We start from the raw sequence: 21,688 nt of genomic DNA, 5'->3' as shown, positions 1-21,688 counted from the left end.
CACCAGTCCCTCAAAGAGGAACAAAAATGAAAGCAAAGTCCAAATGCTTTTCTCCCTTCGTTTCCCCCCTCCTCTCAGAGCATCTCTTTGAACGCACTCTTCTCCCTCCCCATTCAGATCTCCACTCTCAGCCCCTTCTCTGCTGGGAGGAGGGAGGAAGCAGGGAGGCAGTCAGGCAGAGGGCCCTTGCCAACAGGGCTTGTGTTTTCTCCGTTCACCCCCTGCAGAAGCGGGGCGAACTTCTTATTTTTCCCTTGCGCTTTTCTGTCTTCTCCCTGGTGCTCACAGCCTGGGTTACCAAAGGAGTAGAGGAGCGCACAAGCAAGAACAAACCTTGCCCTAGCCTGGGGGAACAGACCACTGATGGGGAGAGAAAATCTCTACCCTGGGCTTCCTGCAGCTCAGTGCCATGGTGCCAGAGCATGGAGAGCAGGGGACTCCCTTCACCCACCCAAGAACCCGGTGGAAGAGCACCACGTGCCTGTACTATACTGCTGCCAGCTGGGATGTCCTCGGGGACACTGACTTCGTAACTACTCTGAAGGAAGATAGGTCGGTTGTCGTTGACATCCAGGACAGTCACGTACACAGTGGCAGTCCCGGTGCGCCGGTTCCCGGTGGGGCCGTTGTCTGTATAGGAGAGAAAGGTGAGGGGAGCTTCAGTCATCTCCATCTCCTCCTTGCACAGTGGTGCTCAGCCCTCAGCTGCTGAAAATAACAGGTCCAAAAAGTCTGAACTAAAATCCTCCAACTTTTCTGCAGCTTCCAAATCTCACACTGAACAATGGGAGGGTGTTTTTCTGCCTATCCTGAAAGAAAATGGGAGAGCTGAACCACCTCCAAGCTCTGCCATGGAGCCACTGCCCAGCGAGGCTGGAAACGTAACTGGTCATTAAAGAGGGTTTGCAGCTCCATAGACTAAGAGGGTGATATATGTTGGAAGGGTCTGGTGTTGATCAGTGATTTGGGAGATGAAGACAGGCAGGGGGGGCTCTGAGGAGATTTCTGTAGACCCAGCTCAGCTCACAGCCAAAGGGCACCCACCAGAACCAGCTGATGTTCAGTAGACAAGGACATGGCAGTGTGGCTCTTGGTTTTGCCACGAAGGATGAGGCAATGGGGAAGCTGGGTTTGCTTTTTCTAACGTGCCTGAGCACTAAACCCACCCGGCTGGAGCCTGTGGGATTTGGTGTCTGGGAAAACACAAGCAGTCTGATACCCATCAGAGGGGCAGAATGGACCCTTTACCACCCGGGATCCGGTCCTGTGTGCCCAGCCAGTGCAGCATCCCTGCTGCAGGTGCTGTGGCACCTGCAATGCCATGCCTCCAAGATTTCTGACCAGGCCACTTTTTTCTCCTTTGAAAAGGGACATCCAAGTCTTCTGTAAACAGGTACTTCATTATAAAGCTCTGGGGATGACAGCCAAGATGCATTTGGCATGTGGGCCCTCTGCCCGTGCCAGGCGGCTTTGGATTAATTGGCAGCCATGGAGCTGGCATGGCATTAGGGGAACGATGCTGTGGTGCTGGCATTCATGGGTGGAGGTCTGACCTGGGCAGTACAGAGCCTCTTGGGAACGGGGAGCCTTGCCTTCCCTGGGGAAAAGGAAAAACGCTGGGGCTGGGAGAGCCTGAGGGGTGAATGTGCTATCTGCAAAAGTCACGATGACAACGGGACACATTAATGCACATGGGTTTGTGAAATGCTAACACCAGACACAGGCTCTGGTTTATAGAGCACCTCAAAGGTTGCTATCTCTCCCACGTACTGGCGAGGCAGCTCGGCACGTGCACAGCCACCCTATGTGGCTGCATGGCAGCAGTCCCACAGGAACGGTGAGAAATCCTTACCGATGGCCTCCAGGATCAGTGTGTACGATGCCACGGTCTCCCTGTCCAGACTCACGACTGTCCTGACCACCCCATCCCTGAAGCCGACGCTGAATTTGCCATCCTGGTTCCCACCTGCAGCAAAGGACAAAGGCCAGGTCGCAGGGAGCAGAGCCCACGCTCCGCAGGACGCTGCACACTGGGCACGGCGTCAGCCCAGCTGTGGAAATCGCAAGTGCCCAGTCTGCCCTCCTGAAGGGCTGCAGTTTACACGCTTGTGAGCAAGGCAAGCTTTGTAGGATAAGCTTGTGTCTTGTCCTAGACAAAGCTTCTCTGCAGCAAAAGTGGCCAGAGCACCTTCGCTTTGCTACACCAAGTGCCATGTCCACCTCCCAAGAGAGGAACGATCGTTGTAGGAAAAGCTGAATCATGTAAGAGCCACATCATTTCCTGAATGCTTCAGAAGCAAACTGAGGTCACTTCGCATGTGGCCTGTGGTACCTGTGGGACAACACATGTCTTTGCTCTTGCGGGAGAGGCTGGAGGCACTGTGAGATGAAACGCGAGGCTGCTATTGTGAGAAAAATGACTCTCTGGTGACACTTCTGGTTTTGCCCTCTTCCTGAGGGCTAAATGCCACGCGTGCAGTTTGCAAGTCAAAGCGTGGCCAGGGGGTTCCCCAGCCTCCTGCTGCAGGTGCTGCAGCTGCGGTGCAGGCCAGGCACTGCCCGGGTGGCATCGCTGCCTGCCTGCTCCCTGCCCACCCCAAACCACCTGCATGCAGGGCTGCAAGATGCCCTAAAAATCCAGAGAGGCTTCCAACCGTAAATACACGTTATGTGAATGTCACCCCAGCCCGTGGTGTTCAGCCCATCCCCGTGCCTTTCCCGGCTGCATGCCGGTGGTGCGAGAGGGCAGGGGATGCTGGGGGCCAAAGGTTTACCCCAGGCAGGGCACAGGAACAGGGCAGAGCGGGCAGCATGGTGGGGAGCCAAGCGGGGCTGTTCAGCAGATGGCGATACCGTACAAGGTTTGGAGGGGCTGGAAAAGGCAGCGCTGATGTGCAGAACACCCTGGCCAAGGTCCGGGGCAGCCTGCTCATTTCCACAGCCAAGGGTCCCCTTCGCAGCATTTTGCAAAGGGTTCATACCTGTGATGAAGTAGCTAAGCTCAGCGTTCAGCCCGATGTCAGCATCCGTGCAGTTGAGCCGGACCACTTTGAAATCCCGGGCCACATCTTCAGGCAGCGACACGTTGTAGATGGCTGGGAAGAAGGTGGGGCTCTCGTCGTTCACGTCCAGAACTGAAAGGGGGAGCGGAGTTGAGTGCCCCCCCAAGGGCTGCCCCTCCTGCAGATGCCAGGCTAACGTCTTCCAGGCTCCCCAAACCACCCGCCTGCTGCTCTGAGCATCCCAGGGAATGCTCTGCCTGCTGCTCCCTGCCATTTGTGTGGTAGGGGTACCTGCAGTCTGGCTGTAAAACAGACTGGTCCCCCTGGCTGCAGGCTGTGTTTGATTGCCTTTTTTGTGTTTGATTCACACATACAGATCACCCCCCCACATCCAAAGAAGCCTTACAGAACTGTAAGGAAAGTTACTGTTTGCACCAAACTCATTTCCATCCCCCTTCAGAAGAAAATCTGGGGCTTAAATGTAAGTTCAGTAAGTCCTGGCGTATGGCAAAGGGCTCTGGAGTTACAGGACCAGAAACTTCTTTTTCCAACCCAGTCCTGAGAAGAATCCAGGGTCAGTTTATTTCCAGATGAAGCTTACCCTCAGCACTAGGCTCATGTGAAGCCAGTAAATAGAAATGCATTAAATTAAAAACAGGCCACATAATAGCAGTCCAGCTCTGAAATCAGGATTACACGAGCTGTCCAGACACACAGCTGATGCGAATCACATGCTGAAGCAAAAGGCAAGCCAAAAGAAAAAGAAACACTCGGGATGAGGGAGTGGAGGAAAAATCATACAGAATCTGGGGGTGCTGCCAGAAACACCATGTTTTCCTCTATCTCTCTACTATGCTGACACCACACCGGGCAAGACACGCAGCCCATGGGGAGAGCAGTGTGATGGGATGCCTTCCCTGCATGCTGTCATATGCAAAACCACCTAACAGGTCAGATCATATATCCATCTGACTCCTTGCTGTGTCTCCTACATAAACCACATTTCCTCTGGTCAGGTGTCATTGTCACGCATCTCTTTGGGACTGGAGGGGGCTCTGCGGCTGGACAGGATTGGAGGGGTCTCGGTGTACCCACCTTTGACAGTCAGGGTGCTGGTGGAGCTCTTGGAGGGCACACCGGCATCGCTGGCCACCACCCGCAGGTAGTACTCGGCAATCCTCTCCCTGTCTAGCACGGTGGTGGAGGTGACAAGCCCACTGGTGCTGTTGATGAAGAAATCCATGCGGGGCATCCCCACTTGCATGCGGTATGTCACCTGCCCATTTGGACCCTCGTCCAGGTCGATGGCTACTACCTGGTGGGGAGAGCGGAGGGAAGGGGTGAGCATGGGCGAACCTGATCATTTCCTGACAATGAAAATCACAGTACATAAACACTTAGCATCTCTTTGTCCCCAGGGATTCTGGGCTGAAACAAAGAGGCCTCAGAGCATCCTTCCTGCTGGGAGCAAGCACATGGGGTGGGATGCCACAACCCCTTCTGCATCCCCCCAGTTGCACTGCTAGAGGATGGAGAGGGTGGAGAGGATGTACTGCTAGCTTGCTTTGCAGAAGCGATGGCAGCAACAACAGCAGCAGCTCTCAGCGCGGGGCATGGTGGCAATGGGACACGCTCACCTGGAAGACAGAGGAGCCTGCAGGAAGGCCCTCAGCGATCTCGGCAGTGAAGGGCAGGTTTTGGAAAGTGGGGTCGTTGTCATTCAGGTCCAGCAGGTTGACGAAAACCGTGGCGCTGCTGGTAGCTCGCAGGGGTGGCCTCCCGCCTGCGGAGGCCAGGAACGGGGTCTCAAGGTTAATGCCTCGAGCTGTTTCCACCCCTTTCCCCTAAAAAGGAGCCCTCACTCCCTATACAGATAGTAGGGCAGGATGGGGCTGCATCCTCAAGGCATTGACCTGTCCGTGTTACCCCCTGCACTGCAGCCCCTCAGACTAATGACACAGCTCCCTGGCAGGGGAAAACCCTCCCTGGCAGCTGGCATGCCGGGCAGACCGATGGCTACCTGTGCATGCAGCTTGAAACGAAAGCGAGACCAGTCTGTGCTTGTCTCTGTCTTTCCTGCAGGACGGATGGGACGATGGCTTTAGCACAGTGCAGAGGTTATGCAAAAACAGAAAGGGGCAGAGATGAGCTTCTATGTGCCTCCTGACTGCTGGAAACAGGCTGGATAATAGAAAATTATCTTCATATCTCTATCTTTTTTCCTTAAAAAGTTTCCCTAAGATACTGTTTCCAGAGAAAAACACATTTTGCTGCTTGATCAGCTCTTTTCCCCCCACCTGCTCGATTGACTTTCCTAGGTACTGATGGAGCCAGACAGAAGAGAGGGAGTTTCTGCCTCCCAGGCTCATCGTCAGGGCTGCTACAGAAATGACTGTGCTCACATTTTGAAGGTTTCTGGTTTGTTTTAGCAGCAGGTTTTAACCTACTCTCATTTTTTAACCTCAGAAACATCTTTGCAACTTATGCTAAAAACAGGGGAAAAAAAGAAACGTCATCATAAAGGAAAGATCAGGCTGACGAAAGTTCCATGTAACACGTGAAAACCACCGGGGAGGGAAAGCGGAGGGTGAGGAGGGCAATGCTTGCACAACCTGAGCCCCAGCGATTTCTAGCTACGGTGGAGCGAGACAAACCACTGTGGCAAAAGAGGAGTGGGATGAAAGCAGAGCTTACAGTCGGTGACTGACACCACGATCCTCCGCATGAGCTGGGCCTCCTGGGCGTTGGGGTTCTCGCGATCCAGCAAGACACCGGTTGTGCGGATCTTCCCGGTGGTGCTGTTGATGCTGTAGAACTTGTTGGGGGGTCGGATGCTGTACACCACTGTGCCGTTCTCCCCCAGGTCTGGGTCAATGGCCACCACCTGCCACAGAGAAAGAGCAAAAATTAAAGCAGAGCGATGGGAATTAACTCCCATGGTGAGTCCCCACGTGATTCACCAGTGTCTAATAACGAGGCTGAGCTCATGAGAGGCTTCCCTGTACCAGCGGCAGCGAGAAGTTCTCCTTCCTCTATACAGCTGTATATTTTCATGGTATTTGCAGGGGGTTTGTACCCTCGAGACCTCTACTGTAGTGCTAAATCTAACTGAAATTGGCCTGCAAGCCCAAGAGGTAATGGCAAGGCAAGAGAGACATGAGCACACAGCAATCAAATGGGCTTTTTTCCTTTTAAATAAAACCAGCTAGAAAACAAGCACCCTTCAGAAAAATAAAATAAACGGGACAAAGAGGCTTTCTGAGGAACTTGTGCTGCCACATCGGAAATCCTAGAAATAATTCACTGGTGGAGTTTTCCTCCACGCCAGACATTTTGTGCTTTATTGTTCTCCCTGTGACATTTTTAATTACAGGGGACTTTTACATTAAAAAAACCCCAACTTCATTACACTCATAACCTCCCCAGCCCCCGCTGCTTGTCCCGCAGCTGAATTTACATCATATTGCTGACACAGTAATTATTTTCCCAGCAACTAATTGGGATGTCAAAGGCAAGACGACTTCAAGCAGGCACCAAGCAGCGGGGCTGGTGCCACGCAGAAGACAGAAAACTGCCGTGCTCTGGCTCTACCAGACTGTTCTTCCCCCCCAACTCCTTTTCTCTCGCAGCCTTCCTCCTTATACGATTTTGTGGATTCTCTTCACTTTTCTCTCATTTATTTTCCGTTTTGTGCCCGTCATTTTTCTCCCGGCGTGATGGAGTACAAGCCTTCCTCTCTCCCTCTCTTTTATTTCACCAGAGGGACTTGAAAGGTTGTAAATCAATGTCTTTCAGAGAGGTCCTTGAAGGAGGTCGCAGGCGAGGCTAAGAAAAGGAGAATTTGGCCAAAACCCACACAATTTGGGGAGAAAAAAGATAATAATCCCAGCAGACAGGAGAAACACACAGGAGGGGCAGCAGCGAGGGGGCTCAGGAGTAACCTTTTAAATAGACTTTTGCAAGATGGTGCTTGACTGGAGGTGACACCAGTTAGGAGGTGACACCACTTTGGAGGCGACTCCCTGCTCCAGCCAAGCAGGTGACAACCTTGCCAGCTGAAAGGAAGAGGCTTTTAGTGCAACAGCCGCCTTCCCTCGCATGTACCGTGGTGACATCCGAGTTGGGGGGCGTCATTTCCACCAGGTTAATGAAGTATGGCTCATCCTTCCACGTGGGGTAGTTGTCATTGATGTCCAGCAGCGTGATGTTCACCTGTGAGAGAGCAAGCAAGCAACACTGCATCAGGTTCCTGGGGCAGCACAGCATGTCCCTGGGGGAACAGCAGCACCAGGTACCCAACACACATGCACTCTCTGAAGGGAAAACCCACAGAAAAACAACCTCCTGCATCTTCATAGCCAAGGCTTCTTGGCATATCTGATCTCGGTTTGGCTCACGTGTACTTATTACCTTGCAGCTAAAACAACTGCAGGGGCACAAGGTATGTTTTTGAGCAGCTGCTTCACTGGGGTGGGGAGGGGGATGCAAATTGGTCATGGTGATGGGGGAGAGGGTGCAGCAGGAGCATGGCAGGAAAAGAAGCAAAAAACTGAGTCACTGGTAAAAAGCAAGAAAACAAAAAGAAAAAATGAGAAATCGGGAGAGGGTACAGTAACAGGGGGTGGGAGGTGCAAAGACAAGAGTGCACGGGAGAGGAAGGTGCTCTGAAGTGTTACCTATCTTCATTTGCAGCTTGAGAAATGGCATCTAAGTGACAGCAGTGAGCCTGTGGGATGCATCCTGCTGTCTGTGAGTCTCACACCTCCCAGATCACCCGTGTCAATCCAGCCTGTAAGCCTATATAGATGCCTCAGGGAACAGCTGCACTTCAAGGAAAGGAGGGGCAGAGGGACAGGAGGAAGTCCCTGGCACCTGCCACCCCCACGCAGGGGTCTCAGTCGAGCTTCTCCTGGGATCTTTTCTGCTCCCAGGTACTGGGTCCTGCCTCAGCACCAGGCTGAGCTGCTGGTGCCATCCCGTGGTAGAAGTGGCAAAACTGGATAGCACAGTCTGCAGGGATGTGCCCTGGGCACAAGCTAAGGCACCACCGTGGTTCCTGGGGAAGGCTGGTGACCCATCTCTACTCTGAGCACCCTAGGTGCTTGTCCATCATCTGAGGATCTTGCAAAGCCCCTAAACGGACCCCTGTTCCCGGATAAAAAATGATTACAGGGAACAGCTTTGAGTCCTGGGTGTATATCCTCGCTAATGACAACAGACAAACTTAATTGGCCACCCACTTCTCACTGAGTTTTAATATTCTTTAACTATTTAGGAATCATGATGCATTTATATTTTTTTCAAAACGCAATCTGTGTGGCAAAAGCCTTATTTTGCCTTTCAATAAAGCTTTTAGGAGAACATTATCTCATCTGGAGCCCCAACAGGGGAACCCAGTATCCAACGGGCCATGCTGTTGCCCGGCCAAGGCCATCATGTGCTTCTGGAAGGGTCCATAGGGGGCTTCTAGTCTGCTACCCAGATTGCACACCTCCTTATGGCCCTCGGCAGTAGTGACAACTATTTTAGGGATCTCCTCAGCAAAACCACATTATTTCCCTGCATCGTGCTCTATTGCGTGGGACGTCTCTCCTCAGCCTAACCAAGCACGCCAGGAGTAAGAGCACCCAACTATTAAGAAATGTTCACAGCAACGTGGTGCGGTGCCATGAGCAGAGAGATGGATCCTTGGCTTTTGACCTCCCGATATTTCCAAAGACTTCTTACAAACCCTTTGCAAACAATGGCTCTCCTTGATGTCTGCAAAGGGCAAGGCAAAGCAGTAGGCTTCAGTCTGCAGTACAATGGCCTGCACTTCACCAGAGCCTTTTGAGGAGCCCGGGCATGACAAACTGCTTGGAAACCCTTGATCTAGCCAGTATGTGAACAGCAGTCATCAGGAACAACTAAGTGTGCCTGCAGGCTCTCCTGCTAAGCATTTCTCAAGAGGCATGAACAAAGGGAGCCATGCCACAGGTGGAACAGGTACCCATTACCACCTTTGCATGGAGAGCTGGACACATAAAGCTCTGGAAGGTCAAGTGGCTCCTGGGTGAATGGCTTGCCAGGAAAGGGAGCCTGATTTCAAAGTCTACACAGCTCAGACAGTCATTCTCTGCAAGGGCTGCGGTCAGCGGCGGGGCACCACTGTATGCTCTTTACCCATTCACACAGCTAAAAAGAAACACTGCTAGCATGGGGAACTGAGGCACCAGTGCCTGGCCAGCCCCTCCCAACACCAGCCCCAGGCAGGCACCAGTGGCTTGAAGACATGGGAATTGCTCCTTCACAGACTCACCATAGCAATGCCTGTCTTCTGATGGTGGCCCACGCCTCCATCCACCGCCCGGACAATGAGGATATATTCGGATTTCGCCTCCCGGTCCAGTAAAGATGTCGTCGTGATTTCTCCTGCAGCCACAAGAGATGAGAGGCATTAGAGATGTTGTATGGTGAACAGGGGCACCGGTGGAAAAAAGGGACACTCAAAACAAGGGAGAGAATCCTTCACAAAGGGGCCCTTTCTTCTGATTCGGTTTCAAATCCATGGACCCTGAAAGGGTCAGCTTGTCAGAAAGCTCCTGTGCGTGCTGTGTCTTCCCATGGGAGCTACGTAACAACTGCCTGTGATCCCTCATGCTTGTTTCTGCCCGTAATGAACTGAAAATGATGCCAGCAAGGGAAGGTGGGAAGCAGCAACTTAGCTAAGGTACGCCCTTGTGGCCAAAGCCTTTTCTTATGTGTCATGCCCACCAGGAGCCGAGCTTCCACCGATGCCTCTGCCAAAGCTCTCATGGTGACCGAGCAAGTGGTGGTGTCTGAAATCTGGTGAATCCCTTAAACTGTGCACCTCCTAAGCAGGCTGCTTGGGAAGGGTAGAGGAAGGAATGAGGGTGAAAAAGAAACAATGATGGGGAAGAAAACCAGGGGAAATTTAGGAGAGGGAATTGAAAGGAAAAGAGGGAGAGCATGTACAGAGGCTCACCTGAGCGTGCATTGATCCGAAAATGCGAGGAGCCCTCCAGGGAGTAAATGATCGACTCCTGCCCGTACTCCCTGGACCGGTCCATGTCCGTGGCATTGAGAAACAGCACTGTGGCTCCTTTGGGGAGGCAGAAATGAGGGATGGGATGGCTATGAGCAGCCCAGAGCCGCTCTCCGCAGCTGCCCTATCCTCCCACACCACCCCTGCAGGTCACCTGTCCAGGGGGTCCACTTGCCTGCATGCACAGTGGGGCCAAACTCCAGACCTCATGGCTGTGAAACTGCCAGGTCTCTGCCTTTTACCTCCCCAACAAACCATCACCCACTCTAGCCTGGAGAAGAAGCAGGGGCATGCTCCATACCTGCCATAATGTCCTCCATCACAGTTATAACGTAGGAGGGCTTGCTGAATGTGGGGGGGTTGTCATTTTCATCCTGAAGCAAAAAGAAGGTCAAGAGGCTGGTTGGGAAAAAGGCGAAAAGGTCAAGTAGCTGCAGAAGTCTGGTATGGGGATGCCCCCGGCTGAGTGCATCTCAAGACGTGACCAGCTCAAGACATCAGCGTGGGGAAGATAGGCTTGGGGGTAAGGTACCGGAGGTCTGAGCACACGGTTTCATTGTAAAAGCAGCTGCGGTCAAGTTAATTGTCAATGACTTTGCTGAGCCATACAGTGGGCACAATACCGACCAACTCATTATCCAGCACCCTGGGCCTGAGGAACCACTGCCGTTTGCAGCCAAGCATCCTCTGAGCGGCTCCTGCCTCTACCACAAGCCCTGGGAAGACTCAGACAACGCATGAAGCACAGCAGAATTTGTACAGACTCACTCCTCCCTCTCAGAACAGCACACTAATGACTTAGTGCTCTAGGTCACCCTGGCCATGAGGCCACCAGGCAAACTGGACCGGCCAGGGAAGCTGCTGAGCTTTGGCTGCCTTTGTTTAAGAGGAGGAATGCTATGCATGTCTGCAGAGAGACCAGCTACAGCATTTTCAGGGGGGAAGCTGGTTTGCATACCAATGCGCTCCCTCCAAGCCTGTCTCTGCCAGCAACTATGGCCGGCCTGGTGAAACCAAGCAGGAACAATTGCTCGAAACATCCCTCAAAACAGATTTCGGACCAGTTTAAGCTCCCCCAGGGAGGCTTTAAATGCTGTTTAAATAATGTTAAGAATCTGCCTTAAATGAACCAAACCCAAACCACCTACGAAGGGAAGGATGGAGCTGCCAGGACATTAAAACACCGTTATGGACTTTGCTGTTTCCCTCGGGCTGCTGTGGAGACGTTTTCTACCTGGAGATCGCTGATGGACCTACAGTATCAGCTGCTCCTGCTGCCACTGAACTTGATATTTGAGGCAATTTCACATGCCAACGATGCCCATCGTACTGCAATTAAATTGCCATCCTCTGTGCTCGTTGCTGGAAGCAGGTGGTCTTTAATCAGCCTTTACATCACTCGGCTTTCATCGTGCCTCCTCTGAGGGTGATGAGGAAACTGCTGGCTGCCTGGGGTGCTGTCCTCACCATCCCGCCTCCTCTTCACAGAGCCAGGTTGGGGTCACCACCCCAAGGCAAACCCAGGTGCCCTGGGTAGGTTAAAGGCAAAGGAAATGGACAGCCTGAGCATGCATCCACATTCCATGTGCAGCCGGACCTGGGTGAGCTGCACAGCGGTCCAGGCTGGGTGGATGCAAGCCAGAGCAAACGCTGTGCCATTTTGTTAGTGATCCTGAGTTCATCAGGCCGTGCTCTGCACTGCCATGGCCCAGAAAGCCAGCTCCTGGGAGGGCAAGGGCTCGCTTCTGGCCAGCTCTCCATCTGGCCGGAGCTGGCGTGCACCTGCCTGCAGCGTGGCACATGGCTTTTCTACTTGAGAAGGACATTTCCCACTTGAGCAATGTGAACTCCAAAGGTTTCTGCTGCAAACCTTCCCGTGTGCCTCCTGTGGCACCCACAGCGATGCCAGACCCGACCCGGCATGCTTCCTCTGCTCCCACGGGAGAGGGCATCCGCTAACCAGCTAAAAACAGTTTCCCATATTCCCCTGAGCCTCAGCCTTCCTCCCTCACCCTCAGACAGCCACCATCTCATCTTCAAAGTTGCTGAGAATCGCAGATGCTCACGCTAAGCACACAGCCCCCTTCCCTCCAGATGTATGCATGCTGTAAGTCGCTGGCTCACCGCCCTGAACAGGGCGTCAGCGGCAGGGAGTGAGGCAGAAACTTATTAGCAGTGATATTTCCCCGGATCCTGGCGTGGCGCGTGCTATTAGTTCTGATTCGGCGGCTCCCTCTACAAAAGCGTATTGTCCCCTAATGGGAAATCTACAAGGCAAGTTTGACTTCTTTATTAAAAACCAACAACCAAAGGATGAAAAAAAATTACCTCCCTCTGCACTCGCTCTCATTCTGCCTTTTCACGGCTCTTGTTCCTCAAGTGCCATTGTGAAACACTTCCTCCTCATTTTCTTTCTATTTTCTGCTTTTTTTGTCTTTTCTTTTTCCAATTAAGAGAAAATCCCTTTGGTTCAGAGTAGGAAATGTGACAGCTACCCAGAACCTCAACCTGGAGGAGATGACCCATCAAAGTGTGGTCTTTAGAAAGAGGCGTTTATGCTATCTAAAGCACAGCACGGGAAGGATGTATTTAACAACCACTAACCCCTTCGGCACAGCCTTATTCCCTCTCTCCCAAGCACAGTGAGGGAGCTGAGGAAAGGCAGGCTCATGGGACTTTGTTCCCAACCTACAGCACCGAGGACTTCGTCTTCTTCATCTTCCCAGACTGACGCTGCCACCAGCCTGGCTTAGATCCCATCACCGCAAGACTGACGGGTTATCAAGCAAACTGTCTCCATCGCTGATACGTCCCTCCAGGTGTCTTCAAACCACAACGTGCCTCAAAATGACAATCCAATCTAATCTTCCTGAGGAACACTGTGATGCTTTCCCTCTCCCGGCAGCAACCCCTCCTCGCGGGGGTTTGCACCTATGGCAGCACGTGAGATGCATGGCAAAGCCTGCAGCCTGGCCGGGATAGCCAGCATTGGGCAGATACACAATCAACTGCTCGTGATTGATTCAGGGACTGATAATTTCCAACTCTACAAGTGCTAACGTGCAGCCAAAGCTCTCCCCTCCGCATCAGAGGTGCAGTGAGCACCTCTGGCTACGGGGGTGGAGGGGAAGAGCATCCCAGTCAGGAGTTCCCTGCTGGGTGAGAAAGGTTTACTGGGTGCTCAAGGAACCTCCCCAGTCAAAAACAAGGGCAGAGGGTTGATCCCCACCCCGTCCCAAGCTCTGCTCCTTGCCTTGCAGTTAGCTGTGGCTCCTACCATATTACTTCCAGGGCCACATTACTTCCAGTGGCTTCCCTGCACATTTTGCACGGCCGAGGAGAGGGAGGAGGTGCATGAGGTCAGGACGGCCCGTCTGCACTTTTCCATGGTGACACCCCCTCAGAGACACTCTCACTCACCCTCTGTCACTCAGACACTACCAATGTCAGGGACAGCATTTCTTTAACCAATACGTGTATGACACACATGTACGTGAGACATATATGATGCATATATACATATATGAGACACACATAATTGCAATCCACACATACACATCCACAGGGCGAGACAGGCTTGCTGGGTTATTGATGTATTAACGACACTGCGACGGAGCAATTGCAGGGAAACCACAACAGAATCATCAGCCGCTATACTTACAAACACCTCGATGGTGACGGGGACGGTGCTGTTGAGCGGTGGGTTGCCAGCATCCTTGGCCATCACAGTCAGGTAAATAACTCCGTTGGCCACCTGTTCATAGTCGAGGGGATGGTTCACACTGATCACTGAAAGTATGCAAAATGGGGCAGTCAAGGGGGGCATTCACACACTGAACAGGGTGGTGGGCAGGCTTGGGGGGTCGCCCATCCACATCACCTCCCCAGGGCCAACAGTAGCTGCTTGAGTTGGCAATGCACCAAAGCCACGAGTGCTGGGCGTTACTGAGCTCCTTGCACTTGCATGACCTGGAGTGGCATAACCCATGGAAACATGGCTCCGCAGCGGATCGGCTGCAAAGCACCATGTTGCAGGCCAGGTCGGAACAAGCAGAGAAGCTGCTGGAGCAGCTTCCTAAAGCCTACTGACAGGACTGCTTGCAGGGGTGTGAGTGCAGCCCAAGCTGCTGCTGCTGCTCGTCAAGGGCAGCGTGGTCCTGGGACCAGCACTTACCTCCGTACCCTTCTGACACTGTGATGTCAAAGTAGTCACGGAAGGCAGATGCATGCACGATGCTGTACGTGATCTGGTTGTTCGGAGGGGAGTCCTCATCAGATGCCTAGGATGTGAGCAGAGGGAGTAAATGAGCATGGGAGCTGTGCCTGTGGTGTGTAGCAGGAGAGAGCCGTGGGGCCAGGAGATGCAGGCTGGGCCTGAGGAAAGTGGAAAAGCGATGGAGGAAGATGTGCTCGTCAGAGGCCCTGAGGGGTTTTGTAAACCAGCTCTCCTCCTATCCCGCCTCCCAGGAAGGACTCAGCCAGTCCTCCTCTCCCCCCTCCCTATGGCACTCATCTGGCTTGGCTCATGGAGGGAAAGTCATGCTTTTGCATTATGGCAGTTTGTTCTTGTGCTGAAGGAGAAAATAGCTTCCCGTACGTTCCTTCCCTCCACAGCAGAGGCTTACAGCTCCACCAACAACAGAGAACCTTCCCCTCCGTGCCTGCTGACTTTATTGGGTACAGTGAGATGATGTGGAGGCAGTGCCTGTGCCCTGGGAGAAGCCCAGGTCCTGGGGATGCTGTACAGGCATGGGACTTACAGGAGAGGAGGAGAAGGGAGGCAGCTGATGGCTGCAGCACTGCACGCAGTTGCACTTTGCAGTAAAGCACCAGGCAGTTTTTAGGAGGGATGCAGGAGGGATGGCCGCAGGGGTGGATGGGGACCTATCCCACTCTCACGTCCCCGCTGCACATCCCAAGCGGAGGAGCTGCTCCTGTCCCTCACCCGGAGCCGGACCACCTGGGCGACGGAGGGCTCGTTCTCCCGCAGGGCCCCCAGGTATGCCTCCTTCTGGAAGGTGGGGACGTTGTCATTGACGTCGAGGACATTGATCCTGACGCGCCCTGTCGTCTCCTCCCCGCCACCGTCCCGGGCGATGACAGTCAGGGTGTAGCGCTGTGTGGTCTCAAAGTCCAGCCGAGCCGTCAGGAGGATTACACCTGTGTCCTTATCCATCGAGAAACTGAGGGGACAGGAAAGGAAGGGGAAAGTCCTGGTGACCACATCCTAGAGATGGAGCGATGGGGTGCCAGCAGCCTGACAGGCAGCACTGTAGTGGGTGAAGTTCATGACTTTCTTCTGAGGGATATTAGGACCCAGAGCATATTCAAGAGCTTAGCGCAGGTGAGGGGGTAAAAATCCTCAGTGTGGCTCTACAGCAGGGGTCCTCAAACTCTTTAACCAGGGGGCCGGCGCGCGGATGAAGCGGCAGGCAGCCATCTGCGGCTGCTTGGTTTCCCCCCCAACCCCCGGCGGGGGGGTCTGTAAATACCGGGGGACGGACTGAGGACCCTGGGGGCCGTATCCAGCCTGCGGGCCGTAGTTTGAGGACCCCTGATCTACAGGCAGAGAAAGTGGATTCAGGGGCCCCCAGATCCTTCTGCTAGGCAGCCCACACGCCTCCCCCAGCTGCTCACCATGAGTGGGTTGCACACGATGCTCCAGGGCCAACAACTTGCTGGAAAATGCGTTTATTGGTCCCAAGCAATGCTGGTGCCTGTAGGTCCTGATTTAGCAAAGTAATTAAATGTGCCGAGCACCAGGCATATGCTCAAGTTAACTCAACCCTTTGGGAGACAGCATAGTGGGGTTTCCAGAGTTTCTCTCACAGGTAGGACATAACAAATACTCTTAATTGCCACGCGACTTCTTAGCAAGGTTAGAAGAGTTTTTTGAAGAATCAAAGTCATGCCAGTGGTTCAGTCACACTCACCGGTCAGGGTCATCGCTGAAAAAATAACTGACTTTCCCGTATGTGCCCACATCATTGTCAGTTGCCTGAAAAAATAAGTTAATTATAAATGAAGGTATTTATGGGAATGTCGCATTATACACACCAGTGAATCCACTACATCCTCTTTACCTGCTTCTACCCAGTGCAGACCTTGTGTGCTGCTGTTTATCACCTGAGAGATGCAGGGCTGGGGCTGTCTGCGCCCCCCTGGGTTATCCTGCACGTCCCTGACTTGCAGCCTGCTCTAGATAACAGCCTTCCATCGACATCTCTCAGTATCAATCCCAAAACCTTTGGCAGAGGAAAATTTTATGCTTACTTACTTTCCCTGACATACTAAGCTAACCTGGGAAGTGCATGTGAAATAAAGATTTCCAGGGACAATTCTTGCAGGCTGCCCATTCCTGGCCCCATGAAGCCAAAAGAGTCAGCACACCACATCCACAGCTCTTACCATTCCACGTGCATTCAGGGCTGGCAGCATGCCGGGGTCTGCGGGGAGAGAAATAACAGCCTATCCTGCTTCAAAATTCCCCCCCACCTCCAAATTAAAATACAGACCAGGAAAAGCAAGGAGAGAGATTTAGACCTTGCTTTCCACGAGCAGCTCCTGCTGGACAACCCTTCTGGGGGTTCAGCCTGCTGCAACCCCACTGATGGACCGATGCCTCTCGGGATGCTGCGGCGTGGGCGTGCAGCACCGGCTCTCAGCCGAGCCGCTGCCGGTGGCAGGACTGGATGCACATACCCTGCCGCCAGCTGCTGAAGCTGGAGCAGGCTGGTCACGGCTAGGCAACCAGCACCTTCTGGGGACGGTGTGCGAAACTTGGTGTGTCAGCTCTGGATGAGCAAGGCAAGATTTATGTATGTTTTAAAGTCTTTTCTCTAATGAATATATAAAATATGCATGAGCGGCGGCAGGAAAAAAGGAGTAGAAAATTTCATTTTTAGGTGAGAAAAGTGGAATACAAGCCCCAAAATATACTTTTTCTCCCCCAGTATATTTTCTAAATTGAGTCCTGTCTGGATTACTTAGACACCAACAGGTCTGTGAAAAAAGCAGGGTCAGAGACACATTTTATGTCCAAATACCAGTGAAAGGCTGTATTTTAGGACTGGCATGGAACACAACCCGTTCCTGAAACCTTCCTGATTTACCGATGGCCTTGATTACCCTTGACAGCAGAGTAGGAGCTTGAGTACATCAAACTGCTTTACCCCGTGTGCTGCTTACCTGCCACACCATGGGGTGGCAGAGAGGAAAAAGGCACTAAAACTAGCCAGGATTAATTCATTTTTTTTCTCCCCAAATGCTCCCCCAGCCTGAGTGGTAAATTCCTGCTGCTTTACACCAGCTGAAGGGTGTGCTGGTGGAGCCAACCTTTCAGATCCACTGATTTTGCTGGTTTTCCTCTCCACTGCTAAAGTGCAATTAACTTTTTGCATGCATAGCAGCTGCATTCAGTAAAATGGAACAAACCTGCCAAAACCTGCCCCAAGAGATGCACCTGCTCCTGGAGGGCAAGCCCCCTCTGGGGTACATCACCCTCCACAGAGAACACCTATGAAGGTGCTCCGTCCCAGACAGAGCCTAGGTGCTTTCCTGAATGGAAGGGGGGTTAATCTACTATCTGCCCACCCCAGCCTTCCTCAGCCAATTAATACTAGTATTAATCCCCCTTCCTAACACTTGCCACCAGCCCAGGTGGGCGTGAATCGTGGTGGCAAACTCCCAAAGCATGACTGGGGTTGGCCAACAAGGGCCCTGGGTCTCCCCTCTCAAAAATCCTTGAGTGCTTTGAGCATCCTCAGCATTGCCTGATACGAGCCAGCCCTTGACCTCCCAGCCAGGATTTCTCCCAGTGTTACTTCTGTGCCCATTAATCCCTAAGTGGTTGGTGCGAGAGCAGAGCCCAGAAAGGCATTTTCCAAGCACCTGGATCAGCTGGTGATAAGATAATGATTTACAGGGGGCCATGACAGTGCGACAAAGCACAGGCAAAACTAATTCCCTTCATTTGGCCCCATACAATTGCACTTGTAAGTGTTTATTGTGGTGACAGACAACACTGGGAAAGTGTAATTTTCTTCTGCCAGGGAAAAAAAATATAGGGAAGAGGAAGGTTAAAAGAAGGTTAGCACAGAGCTGCTCAGCATGGGAGGCAGCGGGACCCTGGGGAGACGAGCCAGGAGGGTGGGCTCGACTCTGAGCTGCAGCAATGCTGGACCAGGCAAAAGCACCAGCAAGGCAAAGCAACCCACTCACGAGGAGCCAGGAGGCCAGGCAGCCTAACTGTGCCCTGTACACCACCTCACCAGTCGGGCTAATTAATTACCCCGATTTACACCAGGAGAGGTGGGAGGTGATGCTTGCTTGATGGCTTTTCTGGCAACTGAACATCATGGACATAATGCAGGGCAATGGAGCAGGTTACTTAAGCGTGACAGGGAATATGCAAAAAGCAAAACTATGCACGCTCAGCATATTTAATTTTGGATCTATGCTTGTTTCCGCATTACCAAACTTCTTCCCTCTAAGGGTAAAAAAGATGCTCAGATGCTTGAATCCCTGGGGAGACAACACACACCCACTTTGCAAAGCAATCCCAAGGGCTCCCAGGGAGCACAGGAGACCCACATGCAGAATATTCCAAATCCCACCAAGCCAGTGGCTTTGCGGGGCCTTTCGCAATCCCTGAGTACCAGCTGTTTTCCTGCAGCTTGCCCCCCTTGCCGACTGGTCCCCCCCGGGCACGCATGCATCCATCCCCACAGCCCGGGGATGAAAGGCATCTGGCTGGAAGTTTCCCAGGGTTCCACCTGGAGAAGCAATCAAATGGCTTTTACGGCTGCTCCTCTCCTGCCCAGAATATTAAAGTAGGATTTGCCCATTGGAGCCTGCAAAAGGGCAGGATGAAAACACAGGTCCACATCTGTACTCTTATGAGCTGTCACCAGCACAGACCATTTCTAAAGAAACTACATTTGCGCAGCTAAACTCTGGGAGAGCGGCAAGAAAAGAAAGCCTGGATAACACAAAGGATTAATTTACTGAGCTGCAGCACAGTGTGCGTACCCAGCACGTGAATCACAGGCACACAAAAATACCCACAGCCCAGATCTCCATCGATCTCCCTCCCCCACACACAAATATTTTGGATGTTTCCCTTTTGTTCCCACCAAGGGCCATCATGTCCATCCTTCCCCACCAGCTCACAGGCCAGCAGAGCCAGAGACAAAAGCAAGGAGCCAGCAAGTGGTTCTGCTCTCGTGGGCAAATCTGCAGGAAAGGGCATGTCGTCCAATTTGTTCGGGAAACAATAGCAATGTTTGACATGTCATCAGGATTGATGGAGCAGAAATTTACATGGGAGAATTCAGTTTTAAACAGCTCCACGGAGCTTTGCCGGTAATGGTTTCGACATTCATCATCCGCCAAGCCCCACTCAATGACTCCTTAAACTGCCCGAGATTAACTCTACTCACAGCAGCTTCAGGGAGCACGGCAGGAGGAGCGGGGAAGGGCTTAGAGAGCCAAGAAGAGCCTTTCAGGGCAGTGCGGATCCCCCGCGGAGCCCCTGGGAATGGCAGTCCTCCCCCCCAGAGCAGTCAGACAAGGATGAGCAGCTGGAGGTTGGTTGCAGGGGTGAGCAAAGCGTGATGGAAGGACAACTTGTTGCTGTCTGGATGAGACGGTCTGCCATGTCCTGCCTGCCTGAAGAGGGCCTCTGCCGGCACCAAGGGAGTCAAACCCCTCCACACGGGGCTGCCGGAGTGGGTCCCAGCTGGGTTTGTTCTCATTTGCCCTCTTTGTTTTTCTCTTCCTTACCTTGCATGTAGAAGCCAGGAAATAAAAATTGATGAGCAGCAAGTTGCTTTGGCCAGAATCTCTCTGCTTAAAAGAGTTGTAGCAAGAAAGCAATTACAGAACATCAAAAAGCTGTCAGGGTACCAGAGTGACTGGGCGTGAGTCTCATCCTGCCACTGCCTGCCTGCTCCCGTGGCCACACCAGGGGGGCAGCAGGGAGACCAAGGCTCCGCCACTCCTGTAAGATGCCTGGGGCTTGGGCCACAGGATAAAGCAAATGGGAGGGGAATTCCCATCTGATTCCTACTTTTTTCCAGTTTTCTAGGAAAATGATGCAGATAAGGTTGCTCCTTGAGGCAGATTGGGCAGCCATGGGCTGCTCAGACCCATGGTACAAGCAGCACAGGGTGGGGAGCCATACCCTGTCATCACGCTGGTTTTTGGAGCCACCTAAACCTGCATGTGTTAAACAGCAAACAACCCTTCTTAAATGCCACTTATTGCAATCTTCAGGTCCCAAGGGAGTAACAGCTAACCTCTGGTATCTACCGAGACTGGGATTTGATCTGGGGGAGAGAAACATGAAGGGCCAAGAGCTTCCATGAGAAGCAGCTGCCAGGCTGCAAAACCAGATCGAGAAAACCAACGGAAAACCTACTTGAAGTCATTACGTGGAAAACAGCTCTGACTGGCATCACCCGCCCTGATCATGCTCTTTCCCAGGCATTTAAAGAGCAGCTGCCTGGTGGGAAGTGGCAATCAGGCAAGAGTGGAGCCGGTGGCAGGCCAGCGTCATCGTGCCAGAGCCCAGTGGCATGATTAGCCTGGAAGGAGGGAGATAGGAGTAGGAGGGAGACAGGAGTGGGGAACCAGAGCAATGCTGGGGTACCACTTCTGCCACATCCCTAGCGGCTCCAGACCATGGTCGAGCTGGGAGCTCAGTCACCACTAGTGACCCCAGAGGGCTGCACTGAACCTGCCTTGAGGGGGGGAAAAATAGCCAATCAACCCCCCTGGGAACTGCAGAGCTTTTCCCCACCTCTTCTGCCAGCCACCGGGGAAAACAACAGCCTCCTTGATTGTGTTTTATAACAGCGTTCCCTGCAACATCAGCTCCTTGCAAAGCGAGGTTAACACTTGCCTGGGCAGCCTTGATTTAGCAGAGAGTAATTTACTGTAGCCGGGCTGTTGCAATATCTGGAGACCAGGGTTTCAAACGCGAGCTGACAGAAGATGGCCCTTGAGTGAGAGCAGCAGGCACATCAAGCATGGGTTTTCACTGTGCAAGATGACACCAAGACCATTTAGACACCCACCTCGGTGGGTTTTACTGGAGCTCTGCGCTGGAGCTGGGTGCAAGCACTCCACTAATGAACCGTATTGATTTCATATTCTCCTGTTGTCCACCTAAATGGCAAGTGGCACATCTGATAGATTAAATAACCACACAATTGCCTGGCCTGACATCTCACTTTGCTGTTGGGCCTCTAATGAATTTTACAGCCCAGCAAAACGGAAGAAATTAAGGTCAAAGTCTGGTGGAAGAAATATAAATCCCCAATGATCTCTGAAGTATTCACAAGAGCTTCTGGAAGCCAGTCGTGCCTCCCACCATCTGCAATTCCATTTAATCCAGGTGCCGAGCATCATCTGGGGCACAGCAGGGAGAGGGGGAAAAAAATCAAAGGAGGGGGGAAGAGCCGAACTGGTTGTTGCCTGGAGATGGACATGGACATGTTGAATCCCAAACTGGAGAAACGGAATGGCAAAGCCCAACCTTTGTCCAGCAGGAGTGAAGATAATTCACCCTGTAACTGGATGCAGCCCATGGTTGCTTCAAGTGTGACTCAAACCCAGCCAGAGAGCAGGCTTTTCAGTT

General features: G+C 52.6%; 1 protein-coding gene across 4 annotated transcripts in view; it reads right to left on the bottom strand.

The window, feature by feature from the left end:
* Nucleotides 1–21,688, bottom strand: part of CDH23 (cadherin related 23) — a 213,404-nt gene that overhangs the window by 50,805 nt on the left and 140,911 nt on the right. For 3 of the 4 annotated variants that reach the window (XM_055720362.1, XM_055720363.1, XM_055720365.1), the window contains 14 exons: nucleotides 15,981–16,045; nucleotides 14,993–15,230; nucleotides 14,222–14,327; nucleotides 13,709–13,836; nucleotides 10,349–10,421; nucleotides 9,988–10,104; nucleotides 9,301–9,413; nucleotides 7,107–7,214; nucleotides 5,697–5,886; nucleotides 4,640–4,785; nucleotides 4,098–4,317; nucleotides 2,982–3,134; nucleotides 1,853–1,966; nucleotides 482–630 (listed from right to left, as the gene is read on the bottom strand). In XM_055720362.1, coding sequence (XP_055576337.1) covers nucleotides 482–630; nucleotides 1,853–1,966; nucleotides 2,982–3,134; nucleotides 4,098–4,317; nucleotides 4,640–4,785; nucleotides 5,697–5,886; nucleotides 7,107–7,214; nucleotides 9,301–9,413; nucleotides 9,988–10,104; nucleotides 10,349–10,421; nucleotides 13,709–13,836; nucleotides 14,222–14,327; nucleotides 14,993–15,230; nucleotides 15,981–16,045 — 1,920 coding nt within the window. Of the gene's footprint in view, nucleotides 1–481; nucleotides 631–1,852; nucleotides 1,967–2,981; nucleotides 3,135–4,097; nucleotides 4,318–4,639; nucleotides 4,786–5,696; nucleotides 5,887–7,106; nucleotides 7,215–9,300; nucleotides 9,414–9,987; nucleotides 10,105–10,348; nucleotides 10,422–13,708; nucleotides 13,837–14,221; nucleotides 14,328–14,992; nucleotides 15,231–15,980; nucleotides 16,046–21,688 lie in introns of those variants that run through there. The other variant, XR_008733842.1, reaches the window with a different exon arrangement.

This window comes from Falco cherrug, chromosome 9 (assembly GCF_023634085.1).
Source record: "Falco cherrug isolate bFalChe1 chromosome 9, bFalChe1.pri, whole genome shotgun sequence".
Lineage (NCBI taxonomy): Eukaryota > Metazoa > Chordata > Aves > Falconiformes > Falconidae > Falco > Falco cherrug.
Note: the sequence above shows the minus strand (reverse complement) of the source record. Positions and strands in the feature narration are given on the sequence as shown.